Source organism: Dama dama, chromosome 20 (assembly GCF_033118175.1).
Source record: "Dama dama isolate Ldn47 chromosome 20, ASM3311817v1, whole genome shotgun sequence".
NCBI classification, from domain to species: domain Eukaryota; kingdom Metazoa; phylum Chordata; class Mammalia; order Artiodactyla; family Cervidae; genus Dama; species Dama dama.
This window is the reverse complement of record NC_083700.1, coordinates 50,489,903-50,511,046: the sequence shown is the minus strand read 5'-3', so window position 1 is coordinate 50,511,046 and position 21,144 is coordinate 50,489,903. Positions and strand designations below refer to the sequence as shown.

General features: G+C 36.2%; 1 protein-coding gene across 7 annotated transcripts in view; it reads right to left on the bottom strand.

The window, feature by feature from the left end:
• The window catches only part of EVI5 (ecotropic viral integration site 5), a 228,958-nt gene that overhangs the window by 90,948 nt on the left and 116,866 nt on the right, over positions 1–21,144 (bottom strand). For 5 of the 7 annotated variants that reach the window (XM_061121370.1, XM_061121371.1, XM_061121372.1 and 2 more), the window contains one exon: positions 1,546–1,680. In XM_061121370.1, coding sequence (XP_060977353.1) covers positions 1,546–1,680 — 135 coding nt within the window. The remainder of the gene's footprint in view (positions 1–1,545; positions 1,681–21,144) is intronic. The other 2 variants (XM_061121369.1, XM_061121373.1) reach the window with 1 other exon arrangement.

Below are 21,144 nucleotides of genomic sequence, written 5' to 3'. Positions count from 1 at the left end.
AATTTGTGATGTGGAACACAGACTCTGAAGTCTGAGGTTATAAGAAACCTAAAAGTGTTTCTATTTCCACTACTCATCTGTTCTTTAATAACCTTCAAAAGAGGTAAGTTAATTTCTGTAAGTACATCTCCAGCTAAAATCTTCCTATATAAAAACTGTGATTGTTTTCTGCAGCTTGGAAAGCTGTACCAGTTATACTCAGATGAAAATTTTCCTGAAATGCTTATGTATTTAACTAGTCTATTTCTACACTTGTTGCAGATAAAACTATTATAATATTTGAAAACAATGGTTAATTTCTTTCTTTAAACAAATTTACAAGAAAAACAAGACACATCTGCAATGTGTTTCAATCAAAAAATTCACTTCTATATATCAGATCTTCATATTTCAAAGTAAAAATGTTCACTTCTCAGCTGAAATTTGATTAAAATGCATATTTGTGCATCTTGTGCTTAGTCAGGATGCATATTTCACAGTGGATTTTTAAAATTTACCTTTAATTGGGAGAAAAGCAAGTGTTATATTTATATACTGTTGGGATAAAAATGGTAATATTCCTTTTTTAAAGAACTACGAATGTGGTTATGGTTTAAGCACATTTTACTCATGTTTAGCACAGGCTTTAAATTAAAAAATACACTGTGGTCTACACTGACCCAAAAGTATTCCATAAATTAATTTAACAAATACATGGCAAATTTTTCATAGCTAAATCTAATTCTTCTAGAAGGAAATTGCTGCCTTCTGTTTAATTACATTAACTGAAATGTGCTTAAGAGGAATGTTTTCAGCATATTTTATATACTAAAAACAAAAAGGATTAGTATTCGGTCAATGGCCAAGATGTAATATTACTACGTTGTAGACTGTTATAGTTCACATCATCCCATTTGCCCCAGGATTTTAAGGAAATGGCAACCCATTGCAGTACTCTTGCCTAGAGAATCCTGTGGACAGAGGAGCCTGGTGGGCTGCTGTCCACGGGGTCACATAGAGTCAGACATGACTGAAGCGACTTAGCCTGCACGCACGCGCTGGAGAAGGAAATGGTAACCCACTCCAGTGTTCTTGTCTGGAGAATCCCAGGGACGGAGGAGCCTGGTGGGCTGCCGTCTATGTGGTCGCACAGGGTCGGACACGACTGAAGCGACTTAGCAGCAGCAGCAGCAGCAGTCTGAGAGATACTGTGTCAGCTATAGTTGGGTGACTCTAAAGGCTGTTTATCTTGACAACAGTTAATCTCTATTCCTTAAGTCTCTTTTCTCCAATATTTAAATGCCATTCATATAAAAATTATCCTGGTTGTTTCCCTCCAAAAGGACTTTAATCTCTACTTTTACCCAAAATATGGGGCTTTGAGTACTATGGTAACAATAAAAATTAAATAGGAATCATGTATTTTTTCCTTTCCTCTCTTATAACTAACATGTAAGATTTTTAATGTGCAAAAAACCATGCCAAATTTCACCGCTCAATAAGCACTTAAATATCTATCATATGTCCCCTCTAGTTTGGGAATGACAGCCTTTATGTTGTTCTTACCTTTTCTATATCCAGAACTTTATCCTGCATTTCCTTCAGCGCACACTGAGACTCAGCTTCACTCAGACGGGCTTGGACCAATTCCTTCTCTAGCTGTAGCACAAAATCTTCATTGTAGTTGGAACTGCATTTATGCTACAAGTTATAGACATACACTGAAATTTTTCAGAATTTTGAACATGTATATATAATAAGTGCAATTACACAATACAGCTATTGAGGGTAACCAGATTGTAAAAGTTCCATCCACCTAGTACTTCCAGCTTATCTCCTTTCCAGAAAATAAAAAATTCCAGGTTTGATATCTATAATGATGATCACATTATCAGATGTTTATAATCGAATCCAATTCACAGAAGATAAATATCTTCTTTTATCTGTCCATTCATCCAGATACTAAGAATTTGCTCCAGCTCTATAGACCTGAACTGAACACCACCATACCACCAGTCACATATGGTTACTGAGCACTTGAAATGTGGCTAGTCAAATTAAGAAAGGTTCTCAGTGTAAAATACAAACTGGATTTTGAATGCTTAATGTGAAATAAAAAGGCAAAATATCTCATTAATTTTAATACTTATTGTATGTTGAAATAATATTTCAAACATACTGAGTTAAAATACTGATTTAATCAAATAGAACTATTACTTATTAATTCCACAATATTTCAAATGTACTGAGTTAAAATACTGATTTAATCAAACAAAACTTTATTATTTATTAATTTCATTGTTAGTTACTCCTTTTATTATGGCACTTTAAAAGGCACATGTGGCTCACATTATATTGATATTAGACAGCACTGATAGAGACTACAGAAGACAAGTACAAATTTACTGAAAATTTTATTTTAACCTAATAGGAATAAAAATAAGGCATCTATAATAACGTAAACCATTCTAAATCCCAAAAGAACAAAAATGTATTTGCTGTTAGAAATGTACTGATCTCTTTAAATATATTCATGAAAATGACTGCTAGAAGCAACGATGCTGCATAAAGAAATTAACCATGAAAGGATGAAACTCTTCCATCTCCTTTCCTACTTTACACCAATGTAGCTATTTAAGAAATCCCCTTTCGAACTTGTTTGTACACAAAGATGTTCAAAAAGGTGTTTATTCATCACTATAAAAGACTTCCTAAAATAAACTATCACTTCACATATAATTCATGTAGTAATTACTACATGATTAAAAAATAGTGACAACTCAAAATTCCAAAATAAGAGTCACAGAGAATAATCTCCTACTGAACTAACATAAGTAAATAATGGGTCTTTTTACTCTTTAATATCTTAGGAACAAAACAGACATCAAATTAAAACTATTTAAAAACTATTAAATACTTAATTAAAATATACAGTACTCCCTTGCCCAACTCAAAAAGTTACATGTTTTAAAAATGCACAGTTCACCTACTGGGCAAATGAGAACTTTTAAACTCAATTTTAAATCTCCCAGTTACTTTCTGATAGTATTAAAATAATATTTCAATATAAGAAATAGATCTGCAATAGGTATATCACCTTAGCAAATACTTACCTTAACAAACAGAAAAATGACACAGTTTTAGAATGGCCGCATCCAAAATGCAGGTGTCATGATTTTTGTTTTAATTAGATCACAGTTATTTTATGAGTAATACTAGAATCTTTTGCCTTTAATTTAAAGCTCTGACAACAGTAATTCAGGCTTACTTGTTAAGACTCTATTAGGAGGGCCCAAGGAACACATCAAACCCAAATGGCCAATATTGAGAATGGAACCATTGATTTGGTGTAAACCAACCCATCCAACCAAGTGTTAAAAAAAAAAAAAAAAAAACTACTAATATTGGGAACAAATTTTTAGCAATAAAATTTACAAAACTTCTACTCATCCTCTATTGTTCAAGGGATTCACTCTACAGTGTACATGTTATTTCTCTTCTCTCCAGTTTGTTCCTCAATCCACTACAAACTAATTTTAGCCTTCAACTCTTGATGAAACTGCTCTAATCACTAACAGTATTAATATCCAATAACAATATAAAAACTCAATGGAAAGCCCTTTTGTTCAGCTCTTAGCTTCACCAGATAGTCTACAGAATTTAAAACAACTGACCACTCACTAAAAATTTCTCCTCCCCCAGATTCTGAGGTGTTACCCTTTCATGGTTTTACTTCCTATCTTCTCTGTCTGCTCCGTCAGTTCCACTACTTCATTATAAACATGTCTGTGTGTATATGTGTGTGTGTCAATCAGCAGGCCTCAGGGTTTCTATATTCCGTATTTTCTCTCAATCTTTCTGTTAATTTTCTTATTTTGTAGATTCCTCCTATGTGATTTCATCTACTGTCTAATACAGCCCATACAAAGACATTATCAGATACAATGTATATCACATTTATACTTTATATAATTTTATATAGACAATGGATGAGATCACCAAGGAAGAATCTGCAAAATAGTTAAAAAAAAAAAAAACACACAAAGTGGGGGGAGAGGGAGAGAAAGATACAATAATGGAACTCTAAGGACAATAAATATAGATAGAAATCAACAGATATACAGATATATAAAAAGTGATGACTCTCAAGTCCATATTCTCACCCTGATCTTTCTAATAAACTACAGGTTCATATTCACAACTTCCTACTGGTTTTCTTTGTCTGTTTAGCCTCACACTCACCTCACATTCAACCTTTCAAAACTGGGCTCCTTATTTTTTCCTTCTTATATGCTAAGGATCCCATCATCTAACAACCATCCAAGTAAAAACTTCCCCTATTATTATACTCAACCCACACCAAATCAATCACCAAATCTTAGTTTTTCTTCCAGCTACCTCTTGAATTTGTCTGCTCCTTTCCATTTTCACAGTCATTGTTTTTATTTGTGCTCTCATCTTTCTTTGAACTATTGCAATAGTCTTACATACATGACCATCTAACTATTAATTACAGTGCTTAGTGGGTATTATTTAATATAGGCATACCTCATTTTATTGCTCTTCACTTTATTGCACTTTGAAGACACTGTTTGTTTGTTGGTTTTTAAATAAGTTGAAGGTCTGTGGCAACCCTACTTCAAACCAAGTTTATTGGCGCTGTTTTTACAACATTTGCTCACTTCAAGTCACTGTGTCATATTTTGGTTGTTCTCACAATATTTCAAACTTTTTCATTATTATTATTTTTGGCTTGTGATCAGTGAGCTCTACTGTTTCTATTGCAATTGTTTTCAGGTGCCATAAACCACACACCATTTAAGATGGTGAACTTAATGGATAAATGCTGTGTGTATTCTGACGGCTCCACTGACCAGCCAGCCATTCCCCGCATTTCTCTCCTTTTCCTTGCGTTTCCTTATTCCCTGAGATACAACACTGTTGAAATCAGGCCATTTGATAACCCACAATGGCCTCTAAGTGTTCAAGAGAAAGGAAGAATTGCATCTCTCTCATTTTAAACAGAAAGCTAGGAATTATCAAGCTTAGTGAGGAAGGCATGTCAAAAGCCAAGATAAGCCAAAAACTAGGGCTATTGTCCCGAACAGCCAAGTTGTGAATGCAAAGAAAAAGTTCTTCAAGGAAATTAAAAGTGCTACTCCACTGAACACATAAATGGTAAGAATGTGCAACAGCCTTACTGCTGATAATGGAAAAAGTTTTAGTGGCCTGGACAGAGGATCAAACCAGCCACAACACTCCTTGAAGCCAAAGTCTTATCCAGAGCAAGGACCTAACTTTCTTCAATTCTATGAAGGCAGAAAGAGGTGAAGAAGCTGCAGAAGAAAAGTTTGAAGTTAAAAAGAGACTGATTTATCAGGTTTAAAGAAAGAAGCCATCTCCATAAAATAAATGTGCAATGTGAAGCAGCAAGATCTAATGTAGAAACTGCAGCAACTTATCCAGAAGATTTTGGTAAGATCATTAATGAAGGTGATTACATTAAACAATAGATTTTTTATGTAGATCAAACAGCCTCCTATCAGAAGAAGGTGCCGCCTAAAGCTTTCATAGCTAGAAGAGAAGTCAATGCTTGGCTTCAAAGTTTCAAAGAACAGGCTGATTTTCTTGTTAGGGGCTAATGCAGCTAGAGGCTTGAAGTCGAAGCCAGTGCTCATTTACCATTCTGAAAATCTTAGGACCCTTCAGAATTAAGCTAAATCTACTGTCTGTGCTCTCTAAAAATTAATGACATAGCCTTGATGATAACACACTTGTTTATGACATGGTTTACTACTGTAAGCCCCACTGTTGAAGCCTAATGCTCAGAAAAAGATTCCTTTCAAAATATTACTGTTCACTGACAGTGCACCTGGTCACCCAAAAACTCTGATGGAAATGTAAAATGAGATTAATGTTTTCATGCCTCCTAACACAACATCCATTCTGCAGCCCAGGGATCAAGGAATAATCCTGACTTTCAAGTCTTATTATTTAAGAAATACATTTTGTAAGGCTATAGCTGTCAAAAAAGAGCCATTCCTCAGATGGATCTTTGAAAAGTAAACTGAAAACCTTCTGGAAAAGATTCACCATTCTAGGTGCTATTAAGAAAATTCATGATTCATGGGGAGAAGTCAAAATATCAAAATTAAATGAAGAAGCTGATTCTAACCTTCATGGATGATTTGGAGGTGTTCAAGACCAGTGGCAGAAGTAAGCACAGATGTAACAAAAAGAGCAAGAGATGAACATTGGGGTGCACGTGTCTCTTTCAGATCTGGTTTCCTCAGTGTGTATGCCCAGAAGTGGGATTGCTGGGTCATATGGAAGCAACCTAGATGCCCATCAGCAGATGAATGGATAAGGAAGCTGTGGTACATATACACCATGGAATATTACTCAGCCGTTAAAAAGAATTCATTTGAACCAGTCCTAATGAGATGGATGAAGCTGGAGCCCCTTATACAGAGTGAAGTAAGCCAGAAAGATAAAGAACATTACAGCATACTAACACATATATATGGAATTTAGAAAGATGGTAACGATAACCCTATATGCAAAACAGAAAAAGAGACACAGAAATACAGAACAGACTTTTGAACTCTGTGGGAGAATGTGAGGGTGGGATATTTCAAAAGAACAGCATGTATACTATCTATGGTGAAACAGATCACCAGCCCAGGTGGGATGCATGAGACAAGTGCGCCAGCCTGGTGCACTGGGAGGACTCGGGGGAATCGGGTGGAGAGGGAGGTGGGAGCGGGGATCGGGATGGGGAATACGTGTAAATCCATGGCTGATTCATATCAATGTATGACAAAACCCACTGAAATGTTGTGAAGTGATTGGCCTCCAACTAATTAAAAAAAAAAAAAAAGAAAGAAAATATGCTGAGTACTTGAAATGAGCAATGCATGATGCCAAGATTTAGGGGCTATAATGATATACAATTCTTTTAAAAATATTAAGATATACCACAAAATATGTATTCTAATTAAGGATTATATGTCTAATTATATGACAAATATATTGAAATTTAGACAGAATAAAAAATTTAAATCATAAAAAAAAAAAAAAAAAAAAAGAGCAAGAGAACTAGAGCTACAAGTGGAGCCTGAAGATGTGACTGACTTGCTGCAAACTCATGGTAAAACTTGCACGAGGAGTTCCTTTTCATGGATAAGCAAACAAAATGCTTTCTTGAGATGGAATCTACTTCTGATGACAATGCATGAGGATTACTGAAATGACAACAAAGGACTGAGAATATTACACATGCTTACTTAATAAAGCACGGCAGGGTTTGAGAGTATTGACCCCAACTGTGAAAGAAGTTCTACTGTGGGCAAAATGTTATCAAACAGCATTGCATGCTACAGAGAAATTTTTCATGAAAGGAATCAAAATTGCTGTAACAAACTTCACTTTGCCTTTTTAAAAATATAAATTGTCAATCTTCAGCAACCACCACCCTGATAAGTCAGTAGCCATCAACGTCGAGGCAAGACCTTTCACCAACAAAAAGATTACAACTCACTGAAGCCTTAGATGATAGTTAGCATGTTTGGAAATAAACATCTTTTAATTAATGTGCATATATTGTTTTTCTTAGACATACTGCTACTGCATACTTTATAGGCTACAATACAGTGTAAACATAACTTTTATATGCACTGGGAAACCAAATAATTTGTGTGACTCACTTTTTGTGATATTTGCTTTATTGCAGTGGCCTGGAACTGAACCCACAATCTGAGGTTCACCTGTATTTTATGTTACAGCTCATACTAAATTGTAGTAGAAGCACTTACAATTTTGCCACCCGGCCCAGGTAGGTGTTTTCTTTCCCTTTTGTACTGAGACTAAAGGAGTTTTAATTCCATGTTTATTAGTACAAACATGTTAATGAAAATTATACAAGCAGTGATACACTTAAACAGAGTATTCAGAATAAATCTAACTTCACTAAGCCAATTTCATCTCATTATCAATTTTTGTATATAGCAACTAGCTCTATTCAATTACATTAATATGCATTATTGAACAAAAATGCTTTTATTAGGATCAGTTCTTAGTACTGATATGGACTCACTGGAGATTCTGCATTAGTGCTATGACTTGGGGGTTTAGGAAAAAAAACTAACATTTGTTTGGTTGAAATATGGACCAAAGGGTGGTCCATGGTAAATGAACTGGAAATGTTGGACATGCCTTGGTTCAATGTAAAGAAAGGGAAAACTGGTGACAAAGAAATTGGGGAAGATGTATGGAGACATACCTTTCTGAATATGCTAAAACTGTGAAGATGCTGCTTCCCACGTGAATGCTCGCCAAAGGGTGACCTCAGCAGAGAATTTTTTTTTTCAGCAGAGAGTTTTAAAAAATCAGTTGAATGGATAAGATTCTGATTTAGACTCTAAGGTAAGTGTGGTCCAAAATTTCTTGTGGCAAGAGCATTCTCATTCTTCCCTTCTGGGCTGGACAAATCACAAAAGCTGCAGTGCTGCCCTATTTAGATGAAAGAAATATAATAATATCTGCTTCTTACACTATGCTCTCTGCACTATGAGGTCAGTTCCAGCTCATCTCTGAAAACTGTAATACTATTTGCTATTGAGCACTAAAAAGTTCTGTTTTATTTTTTGTTTCTTGTTTTTTACTTTTGGAGTCAAATATTTTTCATTGCTTGATAGAGAAAGCGGGAAATGGTGCTCTCCAGTTAGAGGAATAAAAGATTTCAAGTCATTAAAAAAACACTCAATTGAATGGGATGACCCATTCTGTGGATACCAGTCAGCCTCTATCCTCAGAAAGCCCAATAAGCTTATGAACAATGGCTGGAACAGAGATTATACATGGGCTCAGCAAAATGGATTTCTACTCACCACGGTGATCTGGCTACTGCCACTGCTAAGTGTCCAATCTGCCAGCAACAGAGATCAACACTACACCCCTGATACGACATCATTCCCTGAGGTAATCAGCTTACTACCTGGCAGCAGGTTAATCATATTGGACCACTTCCAAAATGGAAGGGACGTTTTGCTCTTACTGGAATACACACTTACTCTGGATATGAACTTGCTTTCCCAGCATGCAATGCTTCTGTCAAAACTATCATCCATGGAATTACAGAATGCCTTCTCCACCGTGATGGTATGTATTCTATATAGCACTGTTTCTCATCAAGGAGTGCACATCATAGCAAAATAAGAACAGCAATGGGCCCATGCTAATGGAACTCATCAGTCTTATCAAATTCCCTAATATCAAGCAGCTGGACTGACAGAATGGTGGAATGACCATTTGAAAACTCATTTCCAGTGCCAGTTAGGTGGTAATACAAGACTGGGACAACGTTCTCCAGAAAAATGAATATGCTGTGCATCACTGTGCAATATACAGTGTCATTTTTCTCCCATAATTCACAGATACAGGAATCAAGAGGTGTAAGTAGGAGTGACACTATTACTGCTACAGACTCACCAACAAAATGTTTGCTTTGCAACATTATGTTCTGCTGGTCTAGATTTCTTAGTTCCTGAGGGAGGAATGCTTCCATGAAGAGACAGTAAACTGGAAGTTAAGGCAAACCACTTTGAGTCCTCATGCATCTGAATTAGTAAGTAAAAAAAGAGAATTACGGTGTTGGTTTCACTGACTGATCACTACCGAGTAGTCCACTACACTACAATGGAGATTTGGAAGAATATATGTGAAACATAGGAGATCCTTTCAAGTGTCTCTTAATATTATCAGGCCTTGTAATTAAGGTAAAAAAAATTACAATAATTCAATTCAGGAAGGATTGCTTATGGCCCAGATCCTTCAGGATTCAAGGTTTGGATCAACCCACCAAGCAAAGAACCATGACCAGCTGGGTTGCTTGTTGAAGGTAAAGGAATAGAGTGGGTAGTGGAAGAAGGTAGTTACAAATGCTACCACATGATCAGTTACATAAATGAGGACTGTAACTGCCATGAGTATTTCCTCCTAATTTTGCTATGAATGTTTTGTTTTGAATATGTTTGAATTTGTTTGAATATGTGTGTTTTCTTTCCTCTCTTGTTCTCTTATCATGCGATATAAGATGCACTGACTTTATATTACAGCATTTAAGTATTGTTAATTTTACTGTATATCCTGTAATTAAATTACAAGATATCAAGAAGAGAAAACATTACTCAAGAACTTTACCACCTCTTCTGGGGAAGGCATTAGTACATTTCTGGATATGCTCAGGATATAACCGTATGAAGTCATGCAGAATTATGACCTTATTATTTTCTTTACCTGGAGATTAAGTATAGATTAATGAGATACACATGGGTGCCAAAATTGACTAAGGCTGGACTTGTGATGGTTAATTTTCATCAACTTGACTAGGACATGGGATGCCCAGATTAGACATTACTTCTGGGTGTTTCTGTGAAGGTGTTTTCAGATGATTTAGTAGACTGCCCTCCCAACGTAAGTGGGGACCAGCCATTCTGTTCAGGGCCTTAATAGAACATGTAATAGAAAAAGGAAGGATTCATTCTGTTCCTGCCCGCTGCTTGAGCTAGGACGTTAGTCCTCTCTTACCCTTGGACTGGAATTACTTTCATTATTTTGCAGAACTCTAACATAAGGTAAATTTTATAAGAAAGATCAAATTTATTCATTATAGAGGTTTTACTATTCTTGCTTGGTTTTGGTCCCTTTCATCTGGCTCAGAGCTTCTGCAATTGAATTCTCTTATTTGCTATTTATTTCTACATTTTGAATTCTGCTGTTCAAAACTGTGCAGATCTAAATTTGATCAGGAAAAGGATATACTTCTGATAAAAAACTTCACCTTTCAGTTTTAGTCTTTTAAGTTTTGGTTATTATTGTTAGCCATTTATGCCATTGACCAAAAATGCTGGTCAGTCAGTCAGTTCAGTCACTCAGTTGTGTCCGACTCTTTGTGACCCCATGAATCACAGCAGGCCAGGCCTCCTTGTCCATCAACAACTCGGGGACTTTACTCAAACTCATGCCCATCAAGTTGGTGATGCCATCCAGCCATCTCATCCTCTGTCGTCCCCTTCTCCTCCTGCCCCCAATCCCTACCAGCATCAGGGTCTTTTCCAATGAGTCAACTCTTCGTATGAGGTGACCAAAGTATTGGAGTTTCAGCTTCAGCATCAGTCCTTCCAATGAACACCAAGGACTGATCTCCTTTAGGGTGGACTGGTTGGATCTCCTTGCAGTCCAAGGGACTCTCAAGAGTCTTCTCCAACACCACAGTTCAAAAGCATCAATTCTTCGGCGCTCAGCTTTCTTAATAGTCCAATTCTCACATCCATACATGACCACTGGAAAAACCATAGCCTTGACTAGACGGACCTTTGTTGGCAAAGTAATGTCTCTGCTTTTTTCTTTTTTTTTTACTTCTCTGCTTTTTAATATGCGATCTAGGTTCGTTGTAACTTTCCTTCCAAGGAGTAAGCGTCTTTTAATTTCATAGCTGCAATCACCATCTGCAGTGATTCTGGAGCCCAAAAAAATAAAGTCTGACACTGTTTCCACTGTCTCTCCATTTATTTCCCATGAAGTGATGGGACCAGATGCCATATTCTTAGTTTTCTGAATGTTGAGCTTTAAGCCAACTTTTTCACTCTCCTCTTTCACTTTCATCAAGAGGCTTTTTAGCATTCCCATTTGAATGCAGAGTTCCAAAGAATAGCAAGGAGAGATAAAAAAGCATTCCTCAGCGATCAGTGCACACAAATAGAGGAAAACAACAGAATGGGAAAGACTAGAGATCTCTTCAAGAAAATTAGAGATACCAAGGGAACATTTCATGTAAAGATGGGTTCGATTAAGGACAGAAATGGTATGGACCTAACAGAAGCAGAAGATATTAAGAAGAGGTGGCAAGAATACACAGAAGAACTGTACAAGAAAAGATCTTCACAACCCAGATAATCACAATGGTGTGATCACTCACCTAGAGCCAGACATCCTGGAATGTGAAGTCAAGTGGGCCTTAGAAAGCATCACTATGAACAAAGCTAGTGGATGTGATGGAATTCCAGTTGAGTTATTTCACATCCTGAAAGATGATGCTGTGAAAGTGTTGAACTCAATATGTCAGCAAATTTGGAAAACTCAGCAGTGGACATAGGACTGGAAAAAGTCCGTTTTCATTCCAATCCCTAAGAAAGGCAATCCCAAAGAATGCTCAAACTACCGCACAATTGCACTCATCTCACACGCTAGTAAAGTAATGCTCAAAATTCTCCAAGCCAGGCTTCAGCAATACATGAACCGTGAACTTCCAGATGTTCAAGCTGGTTTTAGAAAAGGCAGAGGAACCAGAGATCAAATTGCCAACATCCACTGGATCATCGAAAAAGCAAGAGAGTTCCAGAGAAACATCTATTTCTGCTTTATTAACTACGCCAAAGCCTTCAACTGTGTGGATCACAATAAACTGTGGAAAATTCTGAAAGAGAGGGGAATACCAGACCACCTGACCTGCCTCTTGAGAAACCTATATGCAGGTCAGGAAGCAACAGTTAGAACTGGACATGGAATAACAGACTGGTTCCAAATAGGAAAAGGAATGCATCAAGGCTGTATATTGTCATCCTGCTTATTTAACTTATATGCAGAGTACATCATGAGAAACGCTGGGCTGGAAGACACACAAGCTGGAATCAAGATTGCCAGGAAAATATCAATAACCTCAGATATGCAGATGACACCACCCTCATGGCAGAAAATGAAGAGGAACTAAAAAGCCTCTTGTTGAAAGTGAAAGAGGAGAGTGGAAAAGTTGGTAGAGTAATGAAATAATGTTAATATTAATCTTAATAATAACTACCACTTATTGAGCACTCATTCTATGCTAAGCATTATTCCAGAGGACCAACTCACTTAAATCTCAATAATCTTTTATTATATATAGGATAAAAAAATTTGTATTATATACAGAAGTTAGGTAATTTTTAAAAGGACAAATAGTGAGTGACAGAATTGGGATAAAAATGCCACTATTAAAAGACATTGCTGTGCACTGTAAAATACCTGTTTCAATTCCCCCCCCCCCCACAGGGTGTGTGTGGGGGGGGGAGTGTCATTTATAAAACAAGGAGTTTTGTTTCTCTTGTTTTTATTAAGCCTTTTAACTTAACTACCCCTAGTGGAATAAGAGATGTCAAGAAAGGCTATGGGTGCCACACAGTCCGAAAAACAACTGTAGCACATGTGGGCATTTCCAGCTGCTTATCAGGAGGATGTGCCATGAAGACAGTGGCTATGAAACAAGTGAACACTGGGTAACAAAAATTCTGAGTAGAAAACTTTTTAGCATGGACAGTCCACCTCACTTTATAGTTTTCCCAAACCAAATAGAAAAAAAATAATTAAAAAACAATGAAAATCTGGAAACCAACAACACAGAATTGAAAATTTTAAAAACAAATCACCAAAAATTGTGCTTTTATATACGAGGTTGACTTGAGGTCAGGAAAAGAATGATAAACTTTCGAGAGAAGAAAGAAATCAAGGGGATTCCCTGGTGGCTCACTGGTAAAGAATGTGCCTGCCAACACAGGAGACATGGGTTCTATCCCTGATCCAGGAAGATCTCACATGCCACAGAGCAACTAAGCCCCTCCGCAACAAGAGAAGTTGCTGCAATGAGAAGCCCACACACTGCAACTCGAGAGTAGCCCCTGCTCACCTCAACTAGAGAAAACACCGTGCAGCAACGAAGACCCAGCACAGCCAAAATAAATAAATAAAATTGTTTTTAAAAATCATCAAAGCCAAGAGAAGCTCAAAGCGAGGTTTAATAACAACTATCATATTGAGCCCAAGCCCTGATCATTTCCAATGCAGCTGTTTCATTTTAAGATGTTCCTGTTACACTCACTATAAAACAGATTTTAAAGTTTATGATAACAACAATGATGAGAGCAGCTAACATCTACTGAGTGCTCATTATATGTCAGGCATATGCTAAGTGCTTTATATTCTCACTTAACCTAAGTAACCTAAAAAGACCCAGCAAGGGAAAAAGAAATTGGCAATTCTGTCAGTTGGGAATATGGATTACAGAGTCCATATTCTTAACTTGCAAGCCATATAAAGGATAAAATAATACTTTTTAGAGCTTAACATATTGTTTTAATATGTGAAAGTATTAGTCCCTCAATCACATCTGACTCTTTGCAACCCCATGGACTGTAGTCCACGAGGCTCCTCTGTCCATGGAGTTCTCCAGGCAAGAGTACTGGAGTGAGTAGCCATGCCCTTCTCCAGGGTATCTTCCTGATCCATGGATTGAACACTGGTCTCCTGTATTGCAGGGAGATTCTTTACCATCTGAGCCACCAGGGAAGAATTTTAATATGTACTGTTCTAAGAATTAGAGCTTCCTAGGTGGCTCTGTGGTAAAGACTCTGCCTACCAATGCAGGAGATGCCAGAGAGTCAGGTTCAATTCCTGAGTAAATAAGAACCCCAGGAGAAGCGCATGTCAACCCACTGGAGTATTCTTTTCTGGAGAATTCCCACAGACAGAGGTGCCTGGCAGGTTACAGTCCATGGGGCCGCAAAGAGTTGGACACAACTGAGTGACTAAGCAGAGCACAGCACATGGTACATTCTAATGCTGTGGCTAAAGCACCCGAGAAAACTACTGCCACACAGGCACACAGTCCAGAATATGATGCTATGCAAAGCGATATCAGAAGATAAAAAAAATTTTTTTTAAAAAGTTTTATCTTGCTCTCCCACCCAGCATACGATCCCAAAAGATGTTTGTAATCCTCCCTACCACATGCTCCATGTAGTCTTTGTTTTTAAAAAAAATCCAAGCAATATGGATGCCCTATTTAAAGATTTGCCACACTAAACTTTTTTGAAAAAATGGTATATCATTTTTTAAATGATTTATTTCCAACATCTGAAAAATTACATACATCCTTTAAGGTGGAAGATCATCTCTGATTATTTTTATACTCAAACGCAAGATACTCTGATGAAAAAAATGCTAAGAAAACAACTATTTCCATTAAAGTGAGCATTCGTTTATTATTTAGGCTGAAAAGAAATGAATACATATGAATGTAAAACATGTAATCTTAGACTAACACCAAAATTATTTTGGAAGAAACCTTCTGTTCAGATTTCTAGGCATACTGACCAACAGTGTAAGAATTCACCAAGCTTAAAAAGTTGGCTTAAAGCTCAACATTCAGAAAACTAAGATCATGGCATCGGTTCCCATCACTTCATGGCAAATAGATGGGGAACAGTGTAAACAGTGGCTGCCTTTATTTTTGGGGGCTCAAAAATCACTGCAGATGGTGACTGCAGCCATGAAATTAAAAGACGCTTACCCCTTAGAAGGAAAGTTACGATCAACCTAGACAGCATATTAAAAAGCAGAGACATTACTTTGTCAACAAGGGTCCATCTCGTCAAGGCTATGGTTTTTCCAGTGGTCATGTATGGATGTGAGAGTTGGACTATAAAGAAAGCTGAGTGCAGAAGAATTGATGCTTTTGAACTGTGGTGTTGGAGAAGACTCTTGAGGGTCCCCCTTGGACTGCAAGGAGATCCAACCAGTCCATCCTGAGGGAGATCAGTCCTGGGTATTCATTGGTAGGACTGATGTTGAAGCTGAAACTCCAATACTTTGGCCACCTGATGCGAAGAGCTGACTCATTTGAAAAGACCCTGATGCTGGGAAAGATTGAGGGCAGGAGGAGAAGGGGATGACAGAGGATGAGATGGTTGGATGGCATCACTGACTCGATGGACATGGGTTTGGGTGAACTCTGGGAGTTGGTAATGGACAGGGAGGCCTGGTGTGCTGCAATTCATGGGGTTGCAAAGAGTTGGACACGACTGAGCGACTACACTGAACTGAACAGAACACAGTCTATTTTGGATTTTTAGGAAATTTAAATAAATTTACCAATAATTGCATGGCTTTTAAAAATTAAATGGCTTTTTCTTGAAATGTCACCAAAATACAGTTTAAGTTTTTATTGTGCAGGAAAAGATGTTAGATATTAACTTCCATATTCATAAAGAAAAATAAATCCACTAGGTAAAATCAGCTGTTGCACAATTCTAAATGCTGCTCAACAAACACATTTTCTAAAATAAATTATCTAAAAAATTTCACAACTTGCACTAACAGCTTTTTGTTTATTAATGTTTATTCATATGTTTATTCTAAGTATAATTAGTTTTTATTCCTCACACCAAATCCTTGATTATTAAAATTATCACATAATTATTTCATATTTTCTTCTAGAATTATAGGAAGAGGAAGGAAGATCAAAAGAAATCTTGCCTAGCCTCCTGTTTAGAACCTCCTGGTACAACGGTCCCAACCATCTGAAAGGCAGTCACTTCAGCAGTCAACAACATTAACTGTTACAATCCTTCTTGTATACAGTGATCCTAGCCAATAAATTGATGGACAAAGATTACTTACTCAGGACACCTGAATGATAAGCAGTCGTGTGTAGAATAAAAAGTTTTTAAATATTAATAGATCAAGCAAGACTCAGACAGTAGATCTCTCAGGAAAAATCATCCAACATAAACACATCTGTGCCTCATCACACTCAAAAGGGACAAAATATTACTGGATCATTTCTAACTCTACGGGCTTCCTAAGAAAACTGATGTGTAACACTGTATAACAAATATGTCAAGGAATAGTTTAATCTAAATGCTTGGTTTTATCTTATGCTTAGTTTAATGTTTATCATTTAAAATTACTAAATGAAAGTAAATTTTATTTAGTAAATACTAAGTAATAAATTAACACAGATCATTGTACAGCACAAGAAAATATAGCCATTACTTTGTGATAACTTTAAATGGAGTAAATATGTTGTATACCTGAAACTAATATTGTAAATCAACTACATATTTCAATTAAAAAATTATAATAAAATAACATCATTTTTGAAAACCAACAATATCAGATTCAAAAAGCCAGCATGAAATGGAACCAGTGACCTGTTAAAAGACATTTACTCAATAGTTGTGAACTGCACAAATGTTTTTTAAGGAATATCAATACTCAAAATCTATTAAAATTATACTAAAAACTGCCACTCAAACGTTTAATATATATCATTGTATCAACTGCATTAAAATCATTAAAAATTATATGAGACATCAAAACAAATAAAAGCACATGAGTCTGGAATGATACAAAAGTATTCAAAGTAAGTAACAGAGAGAGATTGAAAGGGGAAAAAAAAATCTCTTTTACAGAGAAATATTAGCTAACAAAGTAGGAAAAAATGAGAAAATATGGAAATCACCATCTTGGAAACCCAATCAGAGGATGCTAAAACCATTAGGTAATAGGTGAACAGAGGACAAGATATTTATTTGGTACAAAAGTATTTCCCAGTATATTAATTATTGCAAAGAAGAAACCATATCTTTACAAGGGAGAGGGTGTGTGGTAACCAAACTTAGCATGACAAACAAACTCAGCTTCACTAAATAATGGGAACTTACATTATGGGATTCCTGATTTAAAGCAAAGTTCACAACATCATCTATAATCTAAATGTTAAAGATATTTAACTGAATCTAGTTTATAGAAAATATGACACCATGAAGAAGGAATCAGACAAATCCAGGGTATAAGACAAGACAAAATTAGTTACATATGTAAAAAGCCAACGTTATCCCTAAATGGGCTATTGTTTTTTCTGTCTTTAGTCAGTCTAGACAGTTTTATCAACTTCAATGATGATTTAAAAGAACCAGCATTTGGTTTCACAGATTTTCTCTATTTTTGTTTTATACTGTTTTCAATTTCATTAATTTCTACTCTCTTTATACTTGTTCCTTCTACTTGCTTTAGGTTCAGTTTTCTCGGACAAATCTAGTTTCTTAAAGTAGAAGAATAGATTGTTGGTTTGAGACTTGAATTTCATTTCCTAATATAAGCATTCAATGCTATAAATTTTTCACTAGCCAATGCTTTAGGTAGTCATCTTTAAGTAATTGAGAGGTGATTTTAAAGCTTAATGATGTTGAGGATCTTTTCAAATGTTTGTTGCCTTTTGTATATTTCTTTGGAAAAAGGTCTATTCAAGTCTTCTGCCTACTTAAAAAAATGTCTTATTGAAATACAATTGACATATAACATTATATTAACTATAGGTGTATAAAATCATGATTCGGTATTTATATAAATTGTGAAAGGATCACCACAATGTCTAACATTCGTCACCATACGCAGTTACAATTTTTTTGCACTTTCAAAACCTATTCTCAGCAACTTTCAAATATGCAATATAGCATGGTCAACTATAATCACCATGCTGTATATTGCATTCCCATGATTTATTTATAACTGGAAATTTCTATCTTTTGATTCCCTTAACCACACTTCACTCATCCTCCCATCCCTGAAACCACCAATCTGTTGTCTCTATTGATGAGCCTGGTGGACTTTTTTGGGGTTCACATATAAGTGAGTCATGTGATATGTGCCTTCACTATCTGACATTTCACTTAGCATAATGCCGTCAGCGTCCATCCATGTTGTTGCAAATAGCAAGATTTCATTGTTTTCGTGGCTGAATAATATTCTAGCATGCAGGGGTGTATAATGTGTGTTTATGTGCATCATTTTATCCATTCATCCATTGGTGGACACATACGTGGTTTCCATGTCTTGGTTGATGCTGTATAATTCTCTGTTCATTCTAAAACTGAGTAGTCTTTCTGTTCAGAGTTCTCTATATATTCTAGATGCTAAACAATTAAACGTGATTTGCAAATATCCTCTACCATTTTGTTGGCTGTCTTTTCATTTTCTGGATAATGTTCTTTGATACTCAAAGAGTTTACTTTTGAAGTTCAGTTTACCTGTTTTTTGGTTGTTGTTGTTGCTTATCCTTTTGGTGCCAAAGAATTCATATCTAAGAATCCACTGCCATATCTGAGCTCATGAAGATTTATCCTTATGTGCTTTAAAAGCACAAAGATGGCTGATATCCATTTTGAATAATTTTTTAATGTCGTGTATGATAGGAGTCAAAGTTTATTTTTTTGCATGGGGATATCCTGTTTTCCAAGAACCATTTGTTGAAGAACCTATTCTTCCTTATCAATTGGTCTTGGTATCCTTTTTTGAAAATCAATTGGCCATAGATGTATGGGCTTATTTCTGAACTCTCAATTTCTACTTCAGTGATCTATATGTCTATCTTCTTGCCAGTACCATATTGTTTTGATTATTCTAGCTTTGTAGTAGGTTTTCAAATTGGGAAATGTGAGTCTGCCAACTCTGTTCTTTTTCAAGATTGTTTTCCCTATTTAGAGCTCTTTGTAATTCCATGTGAACTTCAGGATAAGTGTTCTCATTTCTGTAAAAGACTGATAGGGTTAATAGAATTAAATCTATACATTATATTAGGTAGCTGCTGCTGCTAAGTCGCTTCAGTTGTGTCCGACTCTGTGCGACCCCACAGACGGCAGCCCACCAGGCTCCCCCGTCCCTGGGATTCTCCAGGCAAGAACACTGGAGTGGGTTGCTATTTCCTTCTCCAATGCATGAAAGTGAAAAGTGAAAGTGAAGTCGCTCAGTCCTGTCCGACTCTGTTTGACCCCATGGACTGCAGCCTACCAGGCTCCTCTGTCCATGGGATTTTCCAGGCAAGAGTACTGGAGTGGGTTGCCATTGCCTTCTCTATATTAGGTAGCACTGACATCCTAATAACATGAATCTTCCAATACATGAACATGGGGTCTTTCCATTTATTTATGCCTTAATTTCTTTCATCAACAGATGAATGGATAAACAATGATTCACAGTCTTCAGTGCATAGTCTTTCATCTTCCTAGTTAAATTTACTCCTATGTACCATAATGAATTATCACTTAACATCTACCACAAGGATGGCTATTTTTTCTTTAAATAAAAAACAGTAAAGAAAAAAAGCAAAGCAAAGAACAGGAGCTGTTGAAGATATAGAGAAATTAATTGGAACCCTTGTACATTGCTGGTGGGAATGTGAAATGAGGCAGCTGCTGTGGAAAATAGTCTGCTGAATCTACAAAAAGTTAAACAGGGAATTACCATTTGAGGCAGCAACTCTGCTTCTAGGTACATACTCAAAAGAATTAAAAGCAGGGACACAAACAGATATTTGTATGTTAATGATCAATGATCACAGCAGTATTATTCATGAAAACCAAAAAGCAGAAACAACCAAAAAGACCGTAAACAGTTGAGTAGGTAAACAAAACATATACATATACAAAGGAATATTACGCAGCCACAGTAAAAACTTTAGAAATTCTGATATTAATGCAATGCTACAACAAGGATGAGCCTTGAGAGCATTATGCTAAATGAAATAAGCCAGATACAAAAGGATGAATATTATATGATCTACTTATATTATACAATGGAGGTTACCAAGGGTGAAGAGGTGGAGGTCGAAAGGAGAGTTATTTTTTAATGGGTATGAAGTTTCTGTCTGAGATGATGACAAAGCTCTAGAAATACAGTAGTTATTGTCATACAACAGTAAGTGTATCCAGTGCCACTGAGCCGAGCACTTAAATGGTACATTTTATGCTGTGTCTATTTTACCACAATGAAGAAAAAAAATTGTCAAGAAGAAAAAAAGTGAGTGAATATGTTAAGTCAAAGAAGCCAGACACAAAAGCCTCATACCTTACAATTCCATTTATATGAAATTCTAAAAAAGGCAAAACTACAGTGACAGAAAGCAGAAAGGCTCCCGGGAGTAAAATGGTGAAATGAAAAGGGACATGAAGGAAATTGTGGGGGTGATGGAAATGCTCTATATTTTGACTGTGAAGGTTATACAACTAATGTCAAAACACATCAAACCATATATTTTAATTTTAATTTGATGAATTCCATTGCATGTAATTTATTCCTCAATAAAGTTCATTTAAAAAATTAATGAGAAAGACTTGACATGGTTTAGCCTTATACAATCATTTTAGAAAAGAAAAGAAACCCAATCCTTGAGTATCCAAAGTCACAAAGCTAGCAAAACAGGATTTGATTTCAGTTCCCTATATGAAATCCAAAGCTATTTATATCATATAAAATGACACTACTGGCAGTAGAGGGTGGTGGTGGTGGTTGATTATA